The following is a 15,081-nucleotide window of genomic DNA, read 5'->3' as shown; positions in this document are numbered from 1 at the left end:
ATAGCAAAGTGTTACTTTCTTGTATACTCAGTTCATTTGGTGATAGTTTATTTTTGGACTTAAGATTTAGCAGTATTACACCGTAGTGAGTCTGAGTGGAGCTGAATTTCTTCATAGCAGCATGTATGATTTGGATTTGTGACTATAAAACAGTGTCGATGACATACCAGTGTTTTGGCTTTAGCGGAGCAGTGCACAACCTCAGGACTTTTTTTTCACTCTGGATCCCCAGCCTTCAGCCCTTGAGTAGGCTGGGGGTGGGCAAGAGATTGGGAGGGGATGCAGCCAGGACAGTTGACCCAAACTGGCCAGAAGGATATCCTGTATGGCATAATGTCATGCTCAGCAATCACAGTTGAGGTAAAGGAAGAAAAAGGAGGGGGATGGGGGGGAATTAGCTTCCAAGGTGACTGGTCAGAGACTGTGTGGGTATAGGTCTGCTTGTGGGGAGGTGAGTGACTGGTTTTCACATGTTTTGTCTTGGTGGTGGTTTTTTTTTTCTTCTCCCCCCCCCCCCCCCTTTCCTTCACCTATTAAACTGTCTTTATCTCAACCCATGAGTTCTCTGACTTTTGCTCTATTTTCTCCCTATCCTGCTGAGGGGTGTGTATGTGAGTGAGCTAGAAGCTATGTGGTGCTTGGCTGCTGGCTGGGGTCAACCCATCACAAATACACAGTATTGGAAATTATAATAATAGGGAACAGCTGCAGCTGCTCCTGGTTTGTTTTGAGCTGCTTATACACTCATTACATTTAAGCTGTTCAGAGTAAAACTTTTCATGCTAGGTATAAGCCTCAAACTTAGAGATTTCTGAATACTTCTAAAGCATAGTCTTTCAGTCACTTCTAGGAAAAATGAAGAAAAATGCTATTTTCATTTATGGAGTATTTTTAGATTATGAAGGACTCAATTTTGTGAAGTGATTATTGTCTTTCCTACATGTGCTTTGTGCTAATTGGACACTGTCCAAATTACATTTGACTAAGTAGTTTAAATGCATTTTTTTAAATCTAGACACTTACATGGCATTTCCTATTCTCATTCTCTTTTTTTATATGCACTTCTCCATGAATTCTCTTACATGACTGTATTGAATGGAAGGCTCTTTCTTAGTTTCTTGAAAATATCCCAGGCAGGAATAAAGGTACATGAAATATTTTATTTTGGTGGGCTTGCAAATCTGCCATAGACAGTGCTTTTCCTTCAGAATACAGCATTGTAAAGAGACAAATTTAACTGATGTGGGTAGTAAGTCTGAAGAAGTGTTGAAGTGATCCTGCAGAAGTGTTGAAATTCTGAAAATTGAATACTTTTATTTATTCATTTTGGTTTTTAATGAGCGACATTGAAGAGAATACATTTGTTTATATTTTAGTATACACTACTATAGATATTTGTAACTCTTGCTTTTACAGGTTTAGAACATGTGGTTGAAATCAGATTTGAAGGAAGAAAAGAGCCGCATTATGAATGCAAGCTGTGTGGGTTGAATACAGAGATGGCACCTATGATAGAACATCTTAGTGGATATAAACACAGAAGAGCATACATCGTGAGTAATTTTGATGCATTTTGATCACAATTTCTTTATGATACTCCCCTTTTATTTTTTTTCTACAAATAACTTGCGTCACGTTTGAAGTTAAACCCCCATGTGATAAATTGCTAATACTTGTATGGTTGACTCTTCATGGGTCAGATCAACGTGAACAGCTGTGAAGCTGTGAGCTGTTGAGGAATTGCATTCCAGAGGTATGTGTCTGTATCTGCTCAAAGTCTGTTCCTAAGTGTTTTGATTGCCTCCAAGATCAGGTTCCTAGAACGCTGTGGTTCCTTCTTATTCCTCAGCGTGCCCATAGCGTTGTTGGGTATGGTACAGAGCATGTTACCTTTTGGTAGCAAGCTTTGCATAGTATCCATTTTTTGTTTTGAAGGCTACTTAAGCAACTTTTAACATTAAAATTTAATTAGTTGTGTTACAGAGAAGAAACTAACTCATAATGTTCAATACAATGTTTACTAGTCTTTTGGGAGCTTGTCTGAAAGGTGAAATGTGCCAATTTTTTAATATTGTGATGAATTTTGATATTGACCATTTCAAGCTGTTTTTGTCAACAGTCTAAAGAATTTCCCGATAAAATGAAGAAAAAGAAAACAGATGTAAGAGAATGCAAAGTCTCATTTTTCAGACGGATAGCAGGAGAGCTAGAGAAGACTGAAGGGTTAAAAATGTATAAGGTAATTGGAAGTAAATGTAAAGTATCTGGTAATGTGTCTTTTATCAATGTATTTATGTTTGACCTAGTAAATTTTAAAAGTACTGCTGTCAAAGCTTGTTACATTTCTGTGTGTTTCTAGGAAATGTAGTATTAAATTGAACTAAGGCTTAACTTAAAGTTGCCCTACAAAATCTGGAGAAAAGAACAGTAGTATTGAAATTCGTTTGAAAAAACAAAGTTGTTTATTTCTAAGAAGTTAGGGTTTTTAGATAGAAAATGTCCAATCTGAGTTCAGTGTTTCAGAAATTTTACTGCTTTACTTCAATGATTTTTGCAACTTAAATTTTCTCAAAGGTAAGCAAATTTTGTCTCAAATTTCATTTATATTTAGCAGATTATGTACTTACAAAATTATGGGCTACATTACGCTGGGATAATAAAAGTACTTGTTCTATTTCTAAAGGCAGTTGCATTAGAGACTGTTAGGAAATTTTGATCAGAAAATCTAATATGAAACTATTTCTATCCCTAGATCGAAGGTTACGTAAGACCAAGTACCTCACGTAAGTCTATGAATTACTTGAATGTAATAGATATGACGTAATTAATATTTGGCCTAATTTGAATTAGTAGCTGAACTCAAAGGGTTTGACTGATTTAAAACATTCAGCTTGTAATAGCACAAAATGTTTTCAGAGATTTTCCAGTTTTTGTGAATTCGAAATGAGGGAAGAAGGGAATTGCTAGTCATGCAGTGTTTCTTAGACATTTTTAAACTGCTTGGTTCTGGGTGTATTTAAGATAACTAGATTAACTAGTAATTTGCTAATCAAGGAAAGTGGAAAAAGTATGGAAAAATGGTATTTGATGGGTTTCTCTGAATAAGCTGATAAAGCCTTCTCCACCTCATTTCAGTCATCAAAAGACATACATGCTGAATCACTGGTAAAAGTGGAAGTTACAGTTCTTTAGCAAGTGCATTGAAACAAGCAACGGAAATCAAACCCTCAAACATAAAAACAGCATCTTCCCTCATATAGTATGTTTGAGTTATGTCCTTTGTTACTGTAGATGTGCTTTGATGCTTAACAATGCCAACCTGACGAAATACCTACTTGCTACCTTTTGACCCTAATATTAATATCAGTGGCAAGGTAGGTTTGATTGAAATGGGTGAAGGTTGCATAGATCAAAAGCGTTTGTCAGTGTGAATCCTGCTGTAGGTGCCTACCATAGCAGTGCTTCTTTTGGATTGATCATTGGTGGCTTCTGTGGATTGTACCTTTTAATGTTGGTCTGCAAAACAAGGTGGCAGAGACCCTTTTTGAGCTCCATTTGTCTCTCTTGTAAAGAAGAGGGAATGTGACCCAGTAATCTAGCTCAGTAATTCTCAGTTCAGAGTAAATTGACATCAACACTTACTGACTTCTGTAGAACTGGAGGACATGCTCAGATATCAAACTAGAACATCAAAAAGAGTGATCCCACCTAGTCCTACATGATATGAAGAACTGGAGGAACAGACAAGAGTGAAGTTAGCCGCAAACGCGTTGTGTCATTCAGTATTAAGGTTTGCTTTGGTTAGGTGGTAAGGGCAATATCAAGTGAATTCCAAAAAAAGAAAATAACGCCTACTGGTTTAGCAGCTGTGTGTCTTTAGATCATATTGGCAGAGAATGACTTCCAGCTTCCAAGCTCCCTTCTGAAAGCAAGAGTGAGTTTGACGATATGATTAAGAAAGGCTGTTTGGTGGCATGTACTACTTTGCAAGTGGCAAAACAGACATAAACACCAAATTTTGGCTGCTGCAGAGATCATATGCAAAAATAAGATAAGGATATGTTTTCTTTTATGTGTCTATATATACAAGTTCTGGTATAATTTAGTCTCTGAATTCTGCCTGCATCATTTTTTTGTTTTCCTTTCTAAAAACTACTCTTAATGCTGCTACAGAATACAGCAGCAAACTGGAAATAAGTCCAGAGATTTACTTTGCTATTTTGGAATAGGCTTTTCAGATTGAATTATTGCTTCCTTGAAGTTGTAGCAGATACCTGGAGAAGCTTGTCTGTATCTTCAGTGGGGAAGTGGTAATTCCATGTGTCAGTACAGGATGGGAAGTGACAGACTGATCAGTCTTGCTGAAAAGGACTTGGTGGTTATGGTGGATGCCAAGCTGAATATGAGCCAAGAGAATGCTCTCGTTTCACGTAAGGCAAATCTCATATTGTGATACTTCAGGAGGAGCACAGGCAGCAGACTGAACAACAGTCTTATCCCCTACTATTTGATGCTGGTAAGACCAAACTTGGAATACTGTGTCCAGTTTTGTTCCTTCTAGTTTAAGGGGAAGATGGAGAAATTGGAGATGGTCCAGCAGAAGATTATGAAGATTCTCAGGTGTCAAGAGCATGTACCTAGGATGAGGGTTAGAGGCAGCTGGGCTTGTTTAGAATGGGAAAGAGGAGGGTAGGGGGTGATCTTAGAATCTTATAACTGCCCTTCAAGCATCTGTAGACTGCTACAAAGATGATAAAGCCAAAGTTGTTGGTAATTGTAGGCAATGTAACAAGAGATGGCAGCCACAGATGGCAGCTCGAGAGGCTGAACTCAAGGGAAAACTTCTTTCCTAGAGGGTAGTATAGCACTGGAAAAGGTTATCCGTAGGTAGTGAACTCTTCATCCTCAGAGGTTTTCAAGACTTGGCTATACAAAACTAGATTCTTCTGTTGGCAGTAGTCCTGATTCAAGGGAGAGATCGGACTAGATGGTGGAACTGGAAGTTACTGTGTGGTCACAGAGCTGATGCCATCAGAATTGCAGAGATGTAATGCAATAGTTTGTATGACTGGAGTGCTGTAATGGATAGATATGGGCTCCTTATGAAAGATGGCATAGAAGATGACAGTAGAAGTGCTGGATGCAACAGCGCCTTTTTTGTGTAGAGCCATGGCTGGTGGTTGTTGAGATCTTGTGGGTCAGGACTAGGGGGAAGGCCAACAAGAACAACATCATGGTAGATGTCTGCCCCTCTTGAACAGGCGGTCTGTAGCAAGGCTGTCTTTACATGATGGGAAGAAACCTCCCAACTGGAGGTCCCAGTTTTGGGGGGATGGATTTTTGCTGGAAAAGCAGAATAGCAAGTTGCAAACAATCCAAAAGGGAGTTTTTCATGCAGATGCTGGATGAGTCAACAAGAGGAAGTATTTCACAGAGAAGGAAAAGAGTCAGGAAATGTGATGGTCAATGGCAGCCTTAATTGGAGTGATCATGAGATGATACGGGTTAAAACCCTCTGGGGAATGTGGAAGTTACGTATCAGACTAATGACCTTGGGCTTCAGGAGAACAGACTTAAGCTTCTTCAGAAAACTAGTAGTCAGGATCCCTTGAGAGACTGCTTTGAAAGGAAAAGAAGCCCAAAAGAGCTAATCAGTCTTCAAGGAGAACCTCCTCAAAGAACGGGAATGACCCATTCTGCTGTCCAGGAATATGGGCAGGCATAGCAGGCGGCTAGTGTGTTTGAGCATGGAACTCCTAGCTGTTCTTAAATGCTAAAAGGAGGCATTCAGAGAACAGAAGCAGAGGCAGGCTGCCAAGAAGAAATGTGTAAGTATTGCAGATATATTTGGGGTAAAAATAAGAAGGCAAAGCTTGCATGGAGGTGAAAGGAATATGAAGGGCAATGGGAAGGCTTCTGCAGGTGTGACAGCAGCAAAAGAAGGTGTGGGCCTGCTGCTAAGCAAGTAGCCTGGTGATGAAAGACATGGAAGAGGCTGAGATATTTGTAGCTTTCTTTGCTTTAGTCTTTACTGAGAAGGTCTGCTCTCAGATCTTTGTGCGTAGTTGTAAAGTTTAGCAGAGAACAGCATTAACCACTGTAGAGAAGGATCAGTTTAGGGAAGAGCAAATTGAGCATATACAAGGCCATATGACAAAAAGGGATGCTTCTGGTGTTGAGGGAGCTGTCTGCTCCCTCAGAAAGTCTTTGAAAGGTCATGGTGATCAGAGGAGTTCCTTGGGGACCTGAAAAAAACCAAATGTGCTTATCTTCAAAAGTAAAACAGGGCTACATGCTGTCCCAGACCTTATAAAAAATTATGGGGCAAGTCCTCATGGATGTGATTTACTGGTGTGTGAAGGTCAGGAAGGTGATTGGGAAGAGCCAGTGTGGATTTGCCAAGGACAAAGTGGGTTTGACCAGCTTGATTGCATTTTGCAATGACATGGGCTGGCTCTGTGGACAGGGGAAGAAGGATGGATGTAATTTTAACTTTAGCAAAGCTTTCAGCACAGTCTCCCATGTTATAACCAAACTGGAGAGATAAGGTAAGCCTACAGGGTGGATAAAAGGTGGCTGAACTGTTAGGCTCAAAGAGTAGTTGTCAGTGATTTTAAGTGTGTTGGCCAGTTACTAGTGGCATTCCCCAGTGGTTTCTCCTGGGGCCAGGACTGTTTAACATGTTCATTCATGACCTGGATAATGGGGTAGAGTACACCATTGTCAAATTTGCAGTTAATGTCAAACTGGGGGAATGCCTGGTATGTGGTAGAACAAGACTGCCATTCAGAGGGATCTCAACAAGCTGGTGAGATGGGCTGTCAGAAATCTCCTGAAGTTCAGCGAAAGGTACGTGTGAAGTCTTACACCTGGGATGGAGCAACACCCTGCTGGATACAGACTGGATACTATTGGGCTAGGGAGCAAATCTTATGAACCTGCAGGTTTTGATATACAACAGTATGAACATGAATCAGCAATGTATTCTTGATGCAATGAAGGCCAATAGCATATGGGACGGCATTAGCAAAAGTGTGGCCAGCAGATAAAGGGAATTGCTTATTCCCTTCTGTTAAGGACTCATTAAGCTGCTTCTGGAATACTGTGTCCTGTGTACATGAGAAAGAGTCAGTAGAGGACTCACCAGCTACAAAAGATCATGAGGAGACAAGAGCATATGATGTGGAGGACAACTTTAGGGAGCTAGGTTTGATTACCTTGGAGAAGGCAGCAGCTAGGGAAGGGATGTAATTACTGTCTTCTGCTACCTAAACCATGGCTACAGAGAAGGAGCCAGACTTCAAGAAGGTGCACAGGGAAAGGACAAGTAGCCACGTTCACAGGCTGCAATAAAGGAAATGCTGATTGAACATTCAGGAAGTTCTTCACAGTGAGTGGTCAAGCACTGAAATTGCCTGCCCAAAGAGGTGGGAAACTGCTGTCTTGAAGACTTATAAAACTCAGCTGGACTTGGGCCTAAGCAGCCTGATCTAATCTTGAGGCTAGTCTTTGTCAAAGTGAGCAGAACTTCAGTGTTAGCTTGAGTAGGGTGAAGTTTCCAACCACTGAGTAGCACTCCTGTCTCTACCCATCTTATTTTCAAATGGAGGATTTTGGAGGCTTACTGGAAAGACAGCACAAATTGAATAATTGAAGGAAAATTATTCTAATTGTCAGTGTCCTCATCTTACAGTTAATTGTTTGATTTCAGTTACTTACCACCTCTGTGGTGCTTTTCTCTTACCTCTCAAGCTGGACTAGATGACCTCCAGAGGTCCCTTCCAACCTAAGTTTTTTTATGATTCCATCATTCTGCCTGCAGAGGTCCCTCTCATCCTATGTTTCCATGATTCTTAATTCATTGTATATCTTCTGTGAAATGGTGGCAGTCCTTTTCTTTCCTGACATTTGGAAAACTTTGGGACCTACAATGCAACTTCTTGTTGCAGCTCATCAGCATGTCTTCAACATCAGGTGGTTAAAACAGTAACACAAGTCTTTCAGCCTCATATTGTAGGGGCAAAGATGTCATTTGTCCTGAGAATTATTACTTGTCCTGTTGCTCATAAATACTTAAGAAGTGATAAGTTATGTACCATGCAGTACCTGATTCTCTGAAGCATAGCTACTGTCTTAGACTACCTTGTTTTACTGAGCTTTCCCTCCTTCCTCATGCTTATACACTGTACTCGCAAGAGAGCTGATGAGACATTCTAATCTCCATTGCTTCTTGTTGGAGACTCAGCTATCATACATGCAGCTTTGAGGTTCACTGGTGTGTTCACAGAAAAAAAACAACCAAACCTTTTCACTTTTTTGCATAGAGGAGGCATGCCTACCTCAGTTCAATCCATACTGACTTCTTGTGTGGGATTCAGCTGCCTGAGCATAAATGCTGTTAGCGCACAAGTCTCCATACACCTTTCATCAAGGATGCCTGGTGGTTTCTAAAATGACAGTATGTGCCTAGGTTTAAGCTGCTGAATCCTGCCCTTTAAAGAAACTGCAGCCACTTCAGGGCCAGTAACTGTTCTGTGTGTATAATGCTTCTATTGCAGTAATATGGTAGAAACCCTGTGATGTTGCTAATAATTCTTCTTAATTTTCTAGCCCCATCAAAGAAGAAAGCAAGGTGAGAATACTACCCCCACAGGGGAATCAAAAGAGTTTGGTTTTTTTTGAGATCTCTTTACTTATTAAATAGATCTATTTTTCTGTAACAAACATCATCACGTATGGGGAAAATATTTTATATTGTCTTTCCACTGTACTTATTCCTTTTGTGTAAATTGTTCCTTCCCGTCCATGAGGAAATAGTAGCGATGGCTTTTGAAATATTGCCCTGGTTAGGCAGTTCAGTAGCAGTGTGATGTACTCATACAAAAAGATACTGCAATTCAAATTTCAAGCTGTTACCACTTTATTTAGGGTGCCATTGCCTGAGTAATTGTATAAAAGGCACCTCAGTTCATAGAGGAAGGAAAAAAACCACCATTACTTTAGTCATCTCCTTTAGCTGATCTGTAAAGAAGTTCATTAGTACTACTGATCTCTTTGAGAGTCAGTCAGAATAAGGACCTTTAAGAAATAATAGTATTTTGAATATGCCATAGAAAAAGATGTTCTGTATTGGTAAGTGATACAAATTTGGAAATTGAAATGTTTTGATTCTAGATACTATGAGTAAACCTAACTTTTTAGTAATCTTTAGAATGCATCTTAATCTTGTCATTTCTTTCTTTTCAAGGCGGGAAGATTACTGTAAGCATGAGGTATGTAGAGGTAGTAATTCTGCAAGTGTCGTATGTTTTAGCAGTTTCCTTATGCTTGCTTTTAATTTTTCTGAAAAACTTTTACTTTTTGGCTTTATTTGCTCTTTTACTAATATTATTGCAGAAGCAAAATAATTGACCTAATGACCACAGTTTTGTGTTCATCACAGCAGAGGGGAAATGGATACAGTACATCAGGCTGCTCATCCACCTTAGCTCTCATAATTGCTATTCGAAATTGCTATTCAAAGTCACTGAGAGTCTCAGACCCAGTGTCTGCAGGCCAGGTCTCCCAACCTGTGGTGCAGTCTCTACCACTCTGTTTTGCCTCTGTTCAGATCAGAGGTATTCTATACTGAAGGTTTGGTTTAAATCTTGAGATATAGCTAAAGATTTACAATCCTTTTTTCTAACTCAAAGGTGAAACTCAAAATTATCTCTTAAGTATTGGTCCTGAATAGCACAGGGCACAAACACTGAGAACTGCCTCATTTTTGTCTTAGTAGCAGAGGTTGTTTTGCAATCTGATGTATTCTGTGGTGATATCTTGCTCTTTTAGGCCTCAGGGTGGTCAGGTACTATGCTAGATGCAGCTGGGCACTTGACTTTTTTTAAACATGAGGTTGGACCTGAGTGAGGAAAGCCTGGGAAAGATGGCTCTTGTAGGTATGTAGCTTAGATGTGAAATGTGTTCTTCCTGGTATTGGAAGTAAAGCAGTTGTATTTGTAGTAGCTGCTTCCTAATTGCTATTGAGGCTCTAACGTTATATGTTTATGGCTGTGACCTAAAATTACTATCTTTTCTTTGTGTTGACTTTTGTTGTTGGAGAAAAGATTAAAAGGTCTTGTTTTGTACAAGATGATGCAACAAATACTGTAGTATTCAGTCTTTTAATTTCTCTTCCCCATTCTACAATCCCACAGAATGATCCTGTTCGGAAACAGAAAGCTCTAGAGTTCTTGGTATGTATGTAAAATAATTGTGATAAGAGTTGTGCAGCTTCACGAGTGTGATGCAATGAATATTGTGAAGGAGCCTCTGATTACTGATCAAACTCATTTAACCACAACATTAATTTCTGAGTTCTATTTTAATGGACTCTGCTCTTTGAAAAGCTAGTGCAGCTGTAGCATAATGTCAGCTCAGAACAACTTGCTGGATTAAATGCAAGCTCCCTACCTGTTCTCTGGATCATTCTTCCCTTTGCTGAGGAGCCACCCTGACAAGCAGTGTTGGCAGCACTGATGTTGCTGAAGTGCTGTTGGCTGCCCATATCTGATGGGATTGTTGATGAGAAGGAGATGGGATTGTCGCTGCCTGCGATGCTGTGGCTAGTGCTGCTGCTGCAGAACCAGACAGCCGAGTGAAACTGGGTGATCCTGAAGCACAGCTGCTGGCATTGGAGTGGGGAAGTTTTATCAGTTCAGTTGCTGTTAGGAGTGGCATAGCAAGCCTCGGTTTGTCTTTTGGGCTTACGTTGTGAAAATATCTGACCATTTATATTCACCATTTTACTCCATGAAAGTCATCTTCTGTAGCTAAGGCAATTACAAAATTTCATTTGAGTCTAAATTGTGTTTATACACTGAAATCACAACTAGAAGTTTTGAGATGTATACTTTGTTACCAGCTGAAAAGATTTTTTTTCTCTTTCAGTTTTTCTTCTTTTTCTTCTTTTAAACTGTGGTTACTTGTGACTTTAGGAAGAGGTAGAGAAAAAGCAAGTCTGGCGATAATCCGTAAACTACCAAAAACGCTTGGTAGACAGTTAATTGATTTTTACCTGCAGGAATCACAGCTATATTCCTTACAGCAGACTGTCTATATTCTTTCAACTTACTGTAATAACTTATAAATTGATCTACTTGGTAATCAGTCTCTTTGGATATTAAAAAGACAGGTAGCCATAATTGTTCTGTGCTTTATAGAATTGTATCGGTATCTTTTGGTATCTCTTATTGCCAAAATTACACATAGGAAAATTATAATGGAAACTTTCATCTTTTTGTTAATAAAATGGGGGAATCAAAGGCATTTGATGGTGCTGAAGCTTACTACTTATTCAACTTTCTACACAGACAACATAAATTTAGGACTTGCGCCCTTCTCCATCTGCAACAAAATGTTCATGATTCACAGTACGGGAGTGGGACAGACATCCAAGTTTATGTTTTACCTTTTATCAGGCCATAATTCTGTTCACAATTTTATTTTTTCATATGTGTGTGTGTACATGTATATTATGTATGTCTTCTATATCAACTAATCATATAAACTTAGTTATACCAAAATCAAAGTATAACTCTGATCTGTTTGTGTATATGACCTTTGGCATCCTAATGACCAATTCTAACCATGTTTTTCCACAGGAGACTTTTCACATCACCTCAGACTCAGAAGCAACACTTGTTGTTCATATTACGCAGGAACTCACAGAAGCTTTGAAGGCCTTTTGTGAAAAGAAAGCAGCAGTAAGTAGCTTAACCTTGACCAGAGTTGTTTTACCACTGGGACGAAAGGAGTGGTTGAACTCATTGTGTTAACACCCTGCCAAACTGTAATAGTTCAGGCATAGGTCAAAACCCCCCAGTTAAATATACTTTAATTTTTTTTTTTGCAATTTCTAAGTACCAAATACATTAATTGCCTGGCACACTTCTGTTAGTTTTTCATCTGTTTTGGTTTTCTTTTGCATGCTTTCTTCCCATTTGGGGCACTATTTTGCTTCATGATGTCTGGTTGTCATCCTTCCTTTGCAGCTGGTCCCTTGCTTGATAGCTTTTCTTCTAAGGTTAATCAGGCTTTAACTGCTACCCAGATGTGTCACTTCTTTTTTTTGTGGGCATGTAGATAAGTCTTTTTTTCTGGTGACTTGTAGCTCTGCTCCCAATTGAGAGCTTTAATCTGTTAAGACTAAGTAACGCAAGATGTTCCTGTCTTTCTGTGGGCCCTTACAAACCTCCATAGCTTCTTTGCATAAAAATTGAATACGTGTAGAAAAAAGGGTCTGAAGAAGGACCAGAATGTGTACAAAAATGACTCATCACCTCTGGCAGCTACTGGTTCACAAAATTCAGCATGTGTTTTTCTGAAAGGTATTTCAGACTGGTTTCTTAGGCATTAATAATATATTCCATGTGAGCTGAGCTATGGTAACTGTCTTTGTGCAAATGCCACCACCACCTTTTTGAATGCTACACTTTCAGAAATGTCATGCATTTGAATATAATGCAGTTCTCATGAGCTAGTCAAAAATTCTTGCCGTAGCTTAATCTCAGGTGGTAGCTGAGCCTTCCATTCTGCATTCCCCAGCTAGAGACAGGATTTGCATATGTACCAGTTTTATATTTCAGGCAGGTGATGTTGAGGGATATGGGGCAATAAAGTAATTTGAAACAGGTGACATTTGTCTTCCCCAGACACCTTATTCTGTTCTCCAGACACATACCTCTTCCAAATAATACTTTTGAAAATTGTGGTTTAATATGGTAATTGTGAACAACAAAACAACACATCCTTCATATGGAGTTTGCTGTCACCTAAAATTGTATTCTGCTAATTCTGCTTTCTGCTGTTCTGCTTTCTATGGGGAACTCGCTATTTTTTTTTTTTAGAATGCTGAACACTTCAGTTTAAAAACAGACATTCTGACCTTTTGCTTTATCTAGGTTAATTATACTAACAGTCTGAGGCCCCTGATGTCAATATCTCAGGATGAATTTCCAGGAAAGAAAAGCATCCCAAAACAGTATAAGCCATATGGAAAATCCAAAGGTAATTTAGATGTTTTGTTCTCCTAGTTTAAGTCTACTCTTAATACTGCATAGATTGTGAAAATTTACTTTTATAGCCAGCCATAGTGCTTCTTTGCTAGAGTACTGTGTGTCTTTGCCCCTCCGAGTCAGTTCAGGATAATATTTTCTGAAGCCTTAATGACTTCAACCTTGACTCTCTAAGAACACTTCTGTCTCACTGAATAGTATTACAGCAGTAACGGTTATTGGAAATCCAAGCAGTAACCTTTCCTAACCTGTTTAACATGAGGATTTCTGGGTGAAAAAATGCTGGACTCAGGCAAGATGTAAAGGCAGGAAATGGGAAAAGAACAGGAGAAGAACACTTCATAAAACCTCAAAGTAGTTGTGTTTTCAGTTGATATTTTAGTATTTTGCCAACTTCTAGTGCCAATTATTTATTTATTTATTTATTCAGGAAATTCTAACTGGAATCAAGGTTTTTTGTCTCAGTATGAAGAGTGTTCTGCAGCTGCTTCTTTTGCTCCTGCTAACTCATACACTTACCAAACAGATGATGGATCATCTTCCTATGGACTAAGATCTAATGACTTTGCAATGATGTCTGCGCTCAGGGACTCTTTTGCTCTTCAGACTGGAAGTCCTGCCAGTGGTATCAGCGAATGGCTGAGACAGTTCAGCCGATCTGCTGCTGGCAGTAATTCAGCTGGTGGGGCCGCTTCCTATGAGACAAGTCCAGTGAGTGAGTACTCAGCAGAATGTATGTCCAACGATGTGCGAGGAAGTAAGCTCCCTGATAACAGAATCTTGTGTGGCGGGGAAAGTACAAACTGGAGGAGTCAACAAGCGTGTACAAAAGCAAGAAGTGTAAGTGATCAAAGATTATCCTATCCCAATTCTTCTGCCTCATATGCTTCATCTGGAAGATATTCCACAAACTATCTTTTGCAAAGCTATTCCTCTTACAAGAATGATGAGTCTGTGAATACTTGTATATCTTCTGCAAATTCTGCTGTATCAGGAAGAGGTGGCTCCAGGTGGAATCAGAGCTCTAGCTGGAATCAGAGCTCTAGCTGGAATCAGAGCTCTGGCTGGAACCATGAGAGCTCTAGCTGGAATCATGAGAGCTCTAGCTGGAACCATCAGAGCTCTAGCTGGAACCAGGAATCTAGCTGGAACCAGGAATCTAGCTGGAACCAGGAATCTAGGTGTCAGGGATTCAGGCATCAGAAGTCAGGCTACAAGAGTGATTGGAGTTCACATCAGTACTCGTTTTCAGGCAGTGGTTCGTACAGAGATTACCAGCAATTCAGAAGCTCAGATAAGATGTTTGATGAAGATTCTGTTGGTCTCACTCCCAACATTTTGAATAGACTACGAGGAAAGGATGTACCTACAATGACCAGGATGCTCAAACAGTTGGCTCCATATTATCCAGCACTTCAAAGTAAGATTGTGATTAGTTCTCATGTACAATGAGTTACATCAACATAGTTGCTTTAACATAAGCAGATTGTGTGTTGCAGAGATAGTATGCCCTGTTCAGCAGAGTTGAGTTAATTTTGCTCAACATCCGTATCAGTTGAGGAATGGTGTTAATTGCCTCTCTGAGGAGACTTTGCCTCTTGACAGCTAAATAGAGCTGTGAGTGGGAGGAAATTTTGATAGCACAAAAATTTCCTGAGTTGAAAGGTTTGTCCTAGGTCATCTTGCTAACTAGCATCTTATATCATGATCAGAGTTTGTACTGTTGGGATGACAACTATGGGGAGGGAATGTATTGGCGTAAAGAAAAAAAATATTGGAATGCATGCAGAACCAAACTTGGATGGCATTATAATAGATGAAAGTACTCCAAAGGGATCAAACACTTTGGGATAACAAAAGAGAAATGTTATTAAAGAGCTGGTTTGTTATATGACAAATTATTTTTTCCAATTATTGTAGAAACATTCCCTAACATTAAAAATAGTGATACACTATTCAAAATAAAAGATTCTTCTTTGGAAATAGATTATACGAGGGATTTAAAGGGAGGTGGGCATATGCTACT

The 15,081-nt window shown here is 39.4% G+C and overlaps 1 protein-coding gene across 5 annotated transcripts in view; it reads left to right on the top strand.

The window, feature by feature from the left end:
• Positions 1-15,081, top strand: part of AHRR (aryl hydrocarbon receptor repressor) — a 133,830-nt gene that overhangs the window by 112,521 nt on the left and 6,228 nt on the right. For all 5 annotated transcript variants that reach the window (XM_069778788.1, XM_069778787.1, XM_069778786.1 and 2 more), the window contains 9 exons: positions 1,417-1,553; positions 2,120-2,239; positions 2,753-2,783; positions 8,611-8,632; positions 9,248-9,272; positions 10,197-10,235; positions 11,643-11,744; positions 12,942-13,047; positions 13,486-14,475. In XM_069778788.1, coding sequence (XP_069634889.1) covers positions 1,417-1,553; positions 2,120-2,239; positions 2,753-2,783; positions 8,611-8,632; positions 9,248-9,272; positions 10,197-10,235; positions 11,643-11,744; positions 12,942-13,047; positions 13,486-14,475 — 1,572 coding nt within the window. The remainder of the gene's footprint in view (positions 1-1,416; positions 1,554-2,119; positions 2,240-2,752; positions 2,784-8,610; positions 8,633-9,247; positions 9,273-10,196; positions 10,236-11,642; positions 11,745-12,941; positions 13,048-13,485; positions 14,476-15,081) is intronic.

Source organism: Haliaeetus albicilla, chromosome 3 (genome assembly GCF_947461875.1).
Source record: "Haliaeetus albicilla chromosome 3, bHalAlb1.1, whole genome shotgun sequence".
Lineage (NCBI taxonomy): Eukaryota > Metazoa > Chordata > Aves > Accipitriformes > Accipitridae > Haliaeetus > Haliaeetus albicilla.
This window is presented reverse-complemented; position numbering and strand designations above follow the sequence as displayed.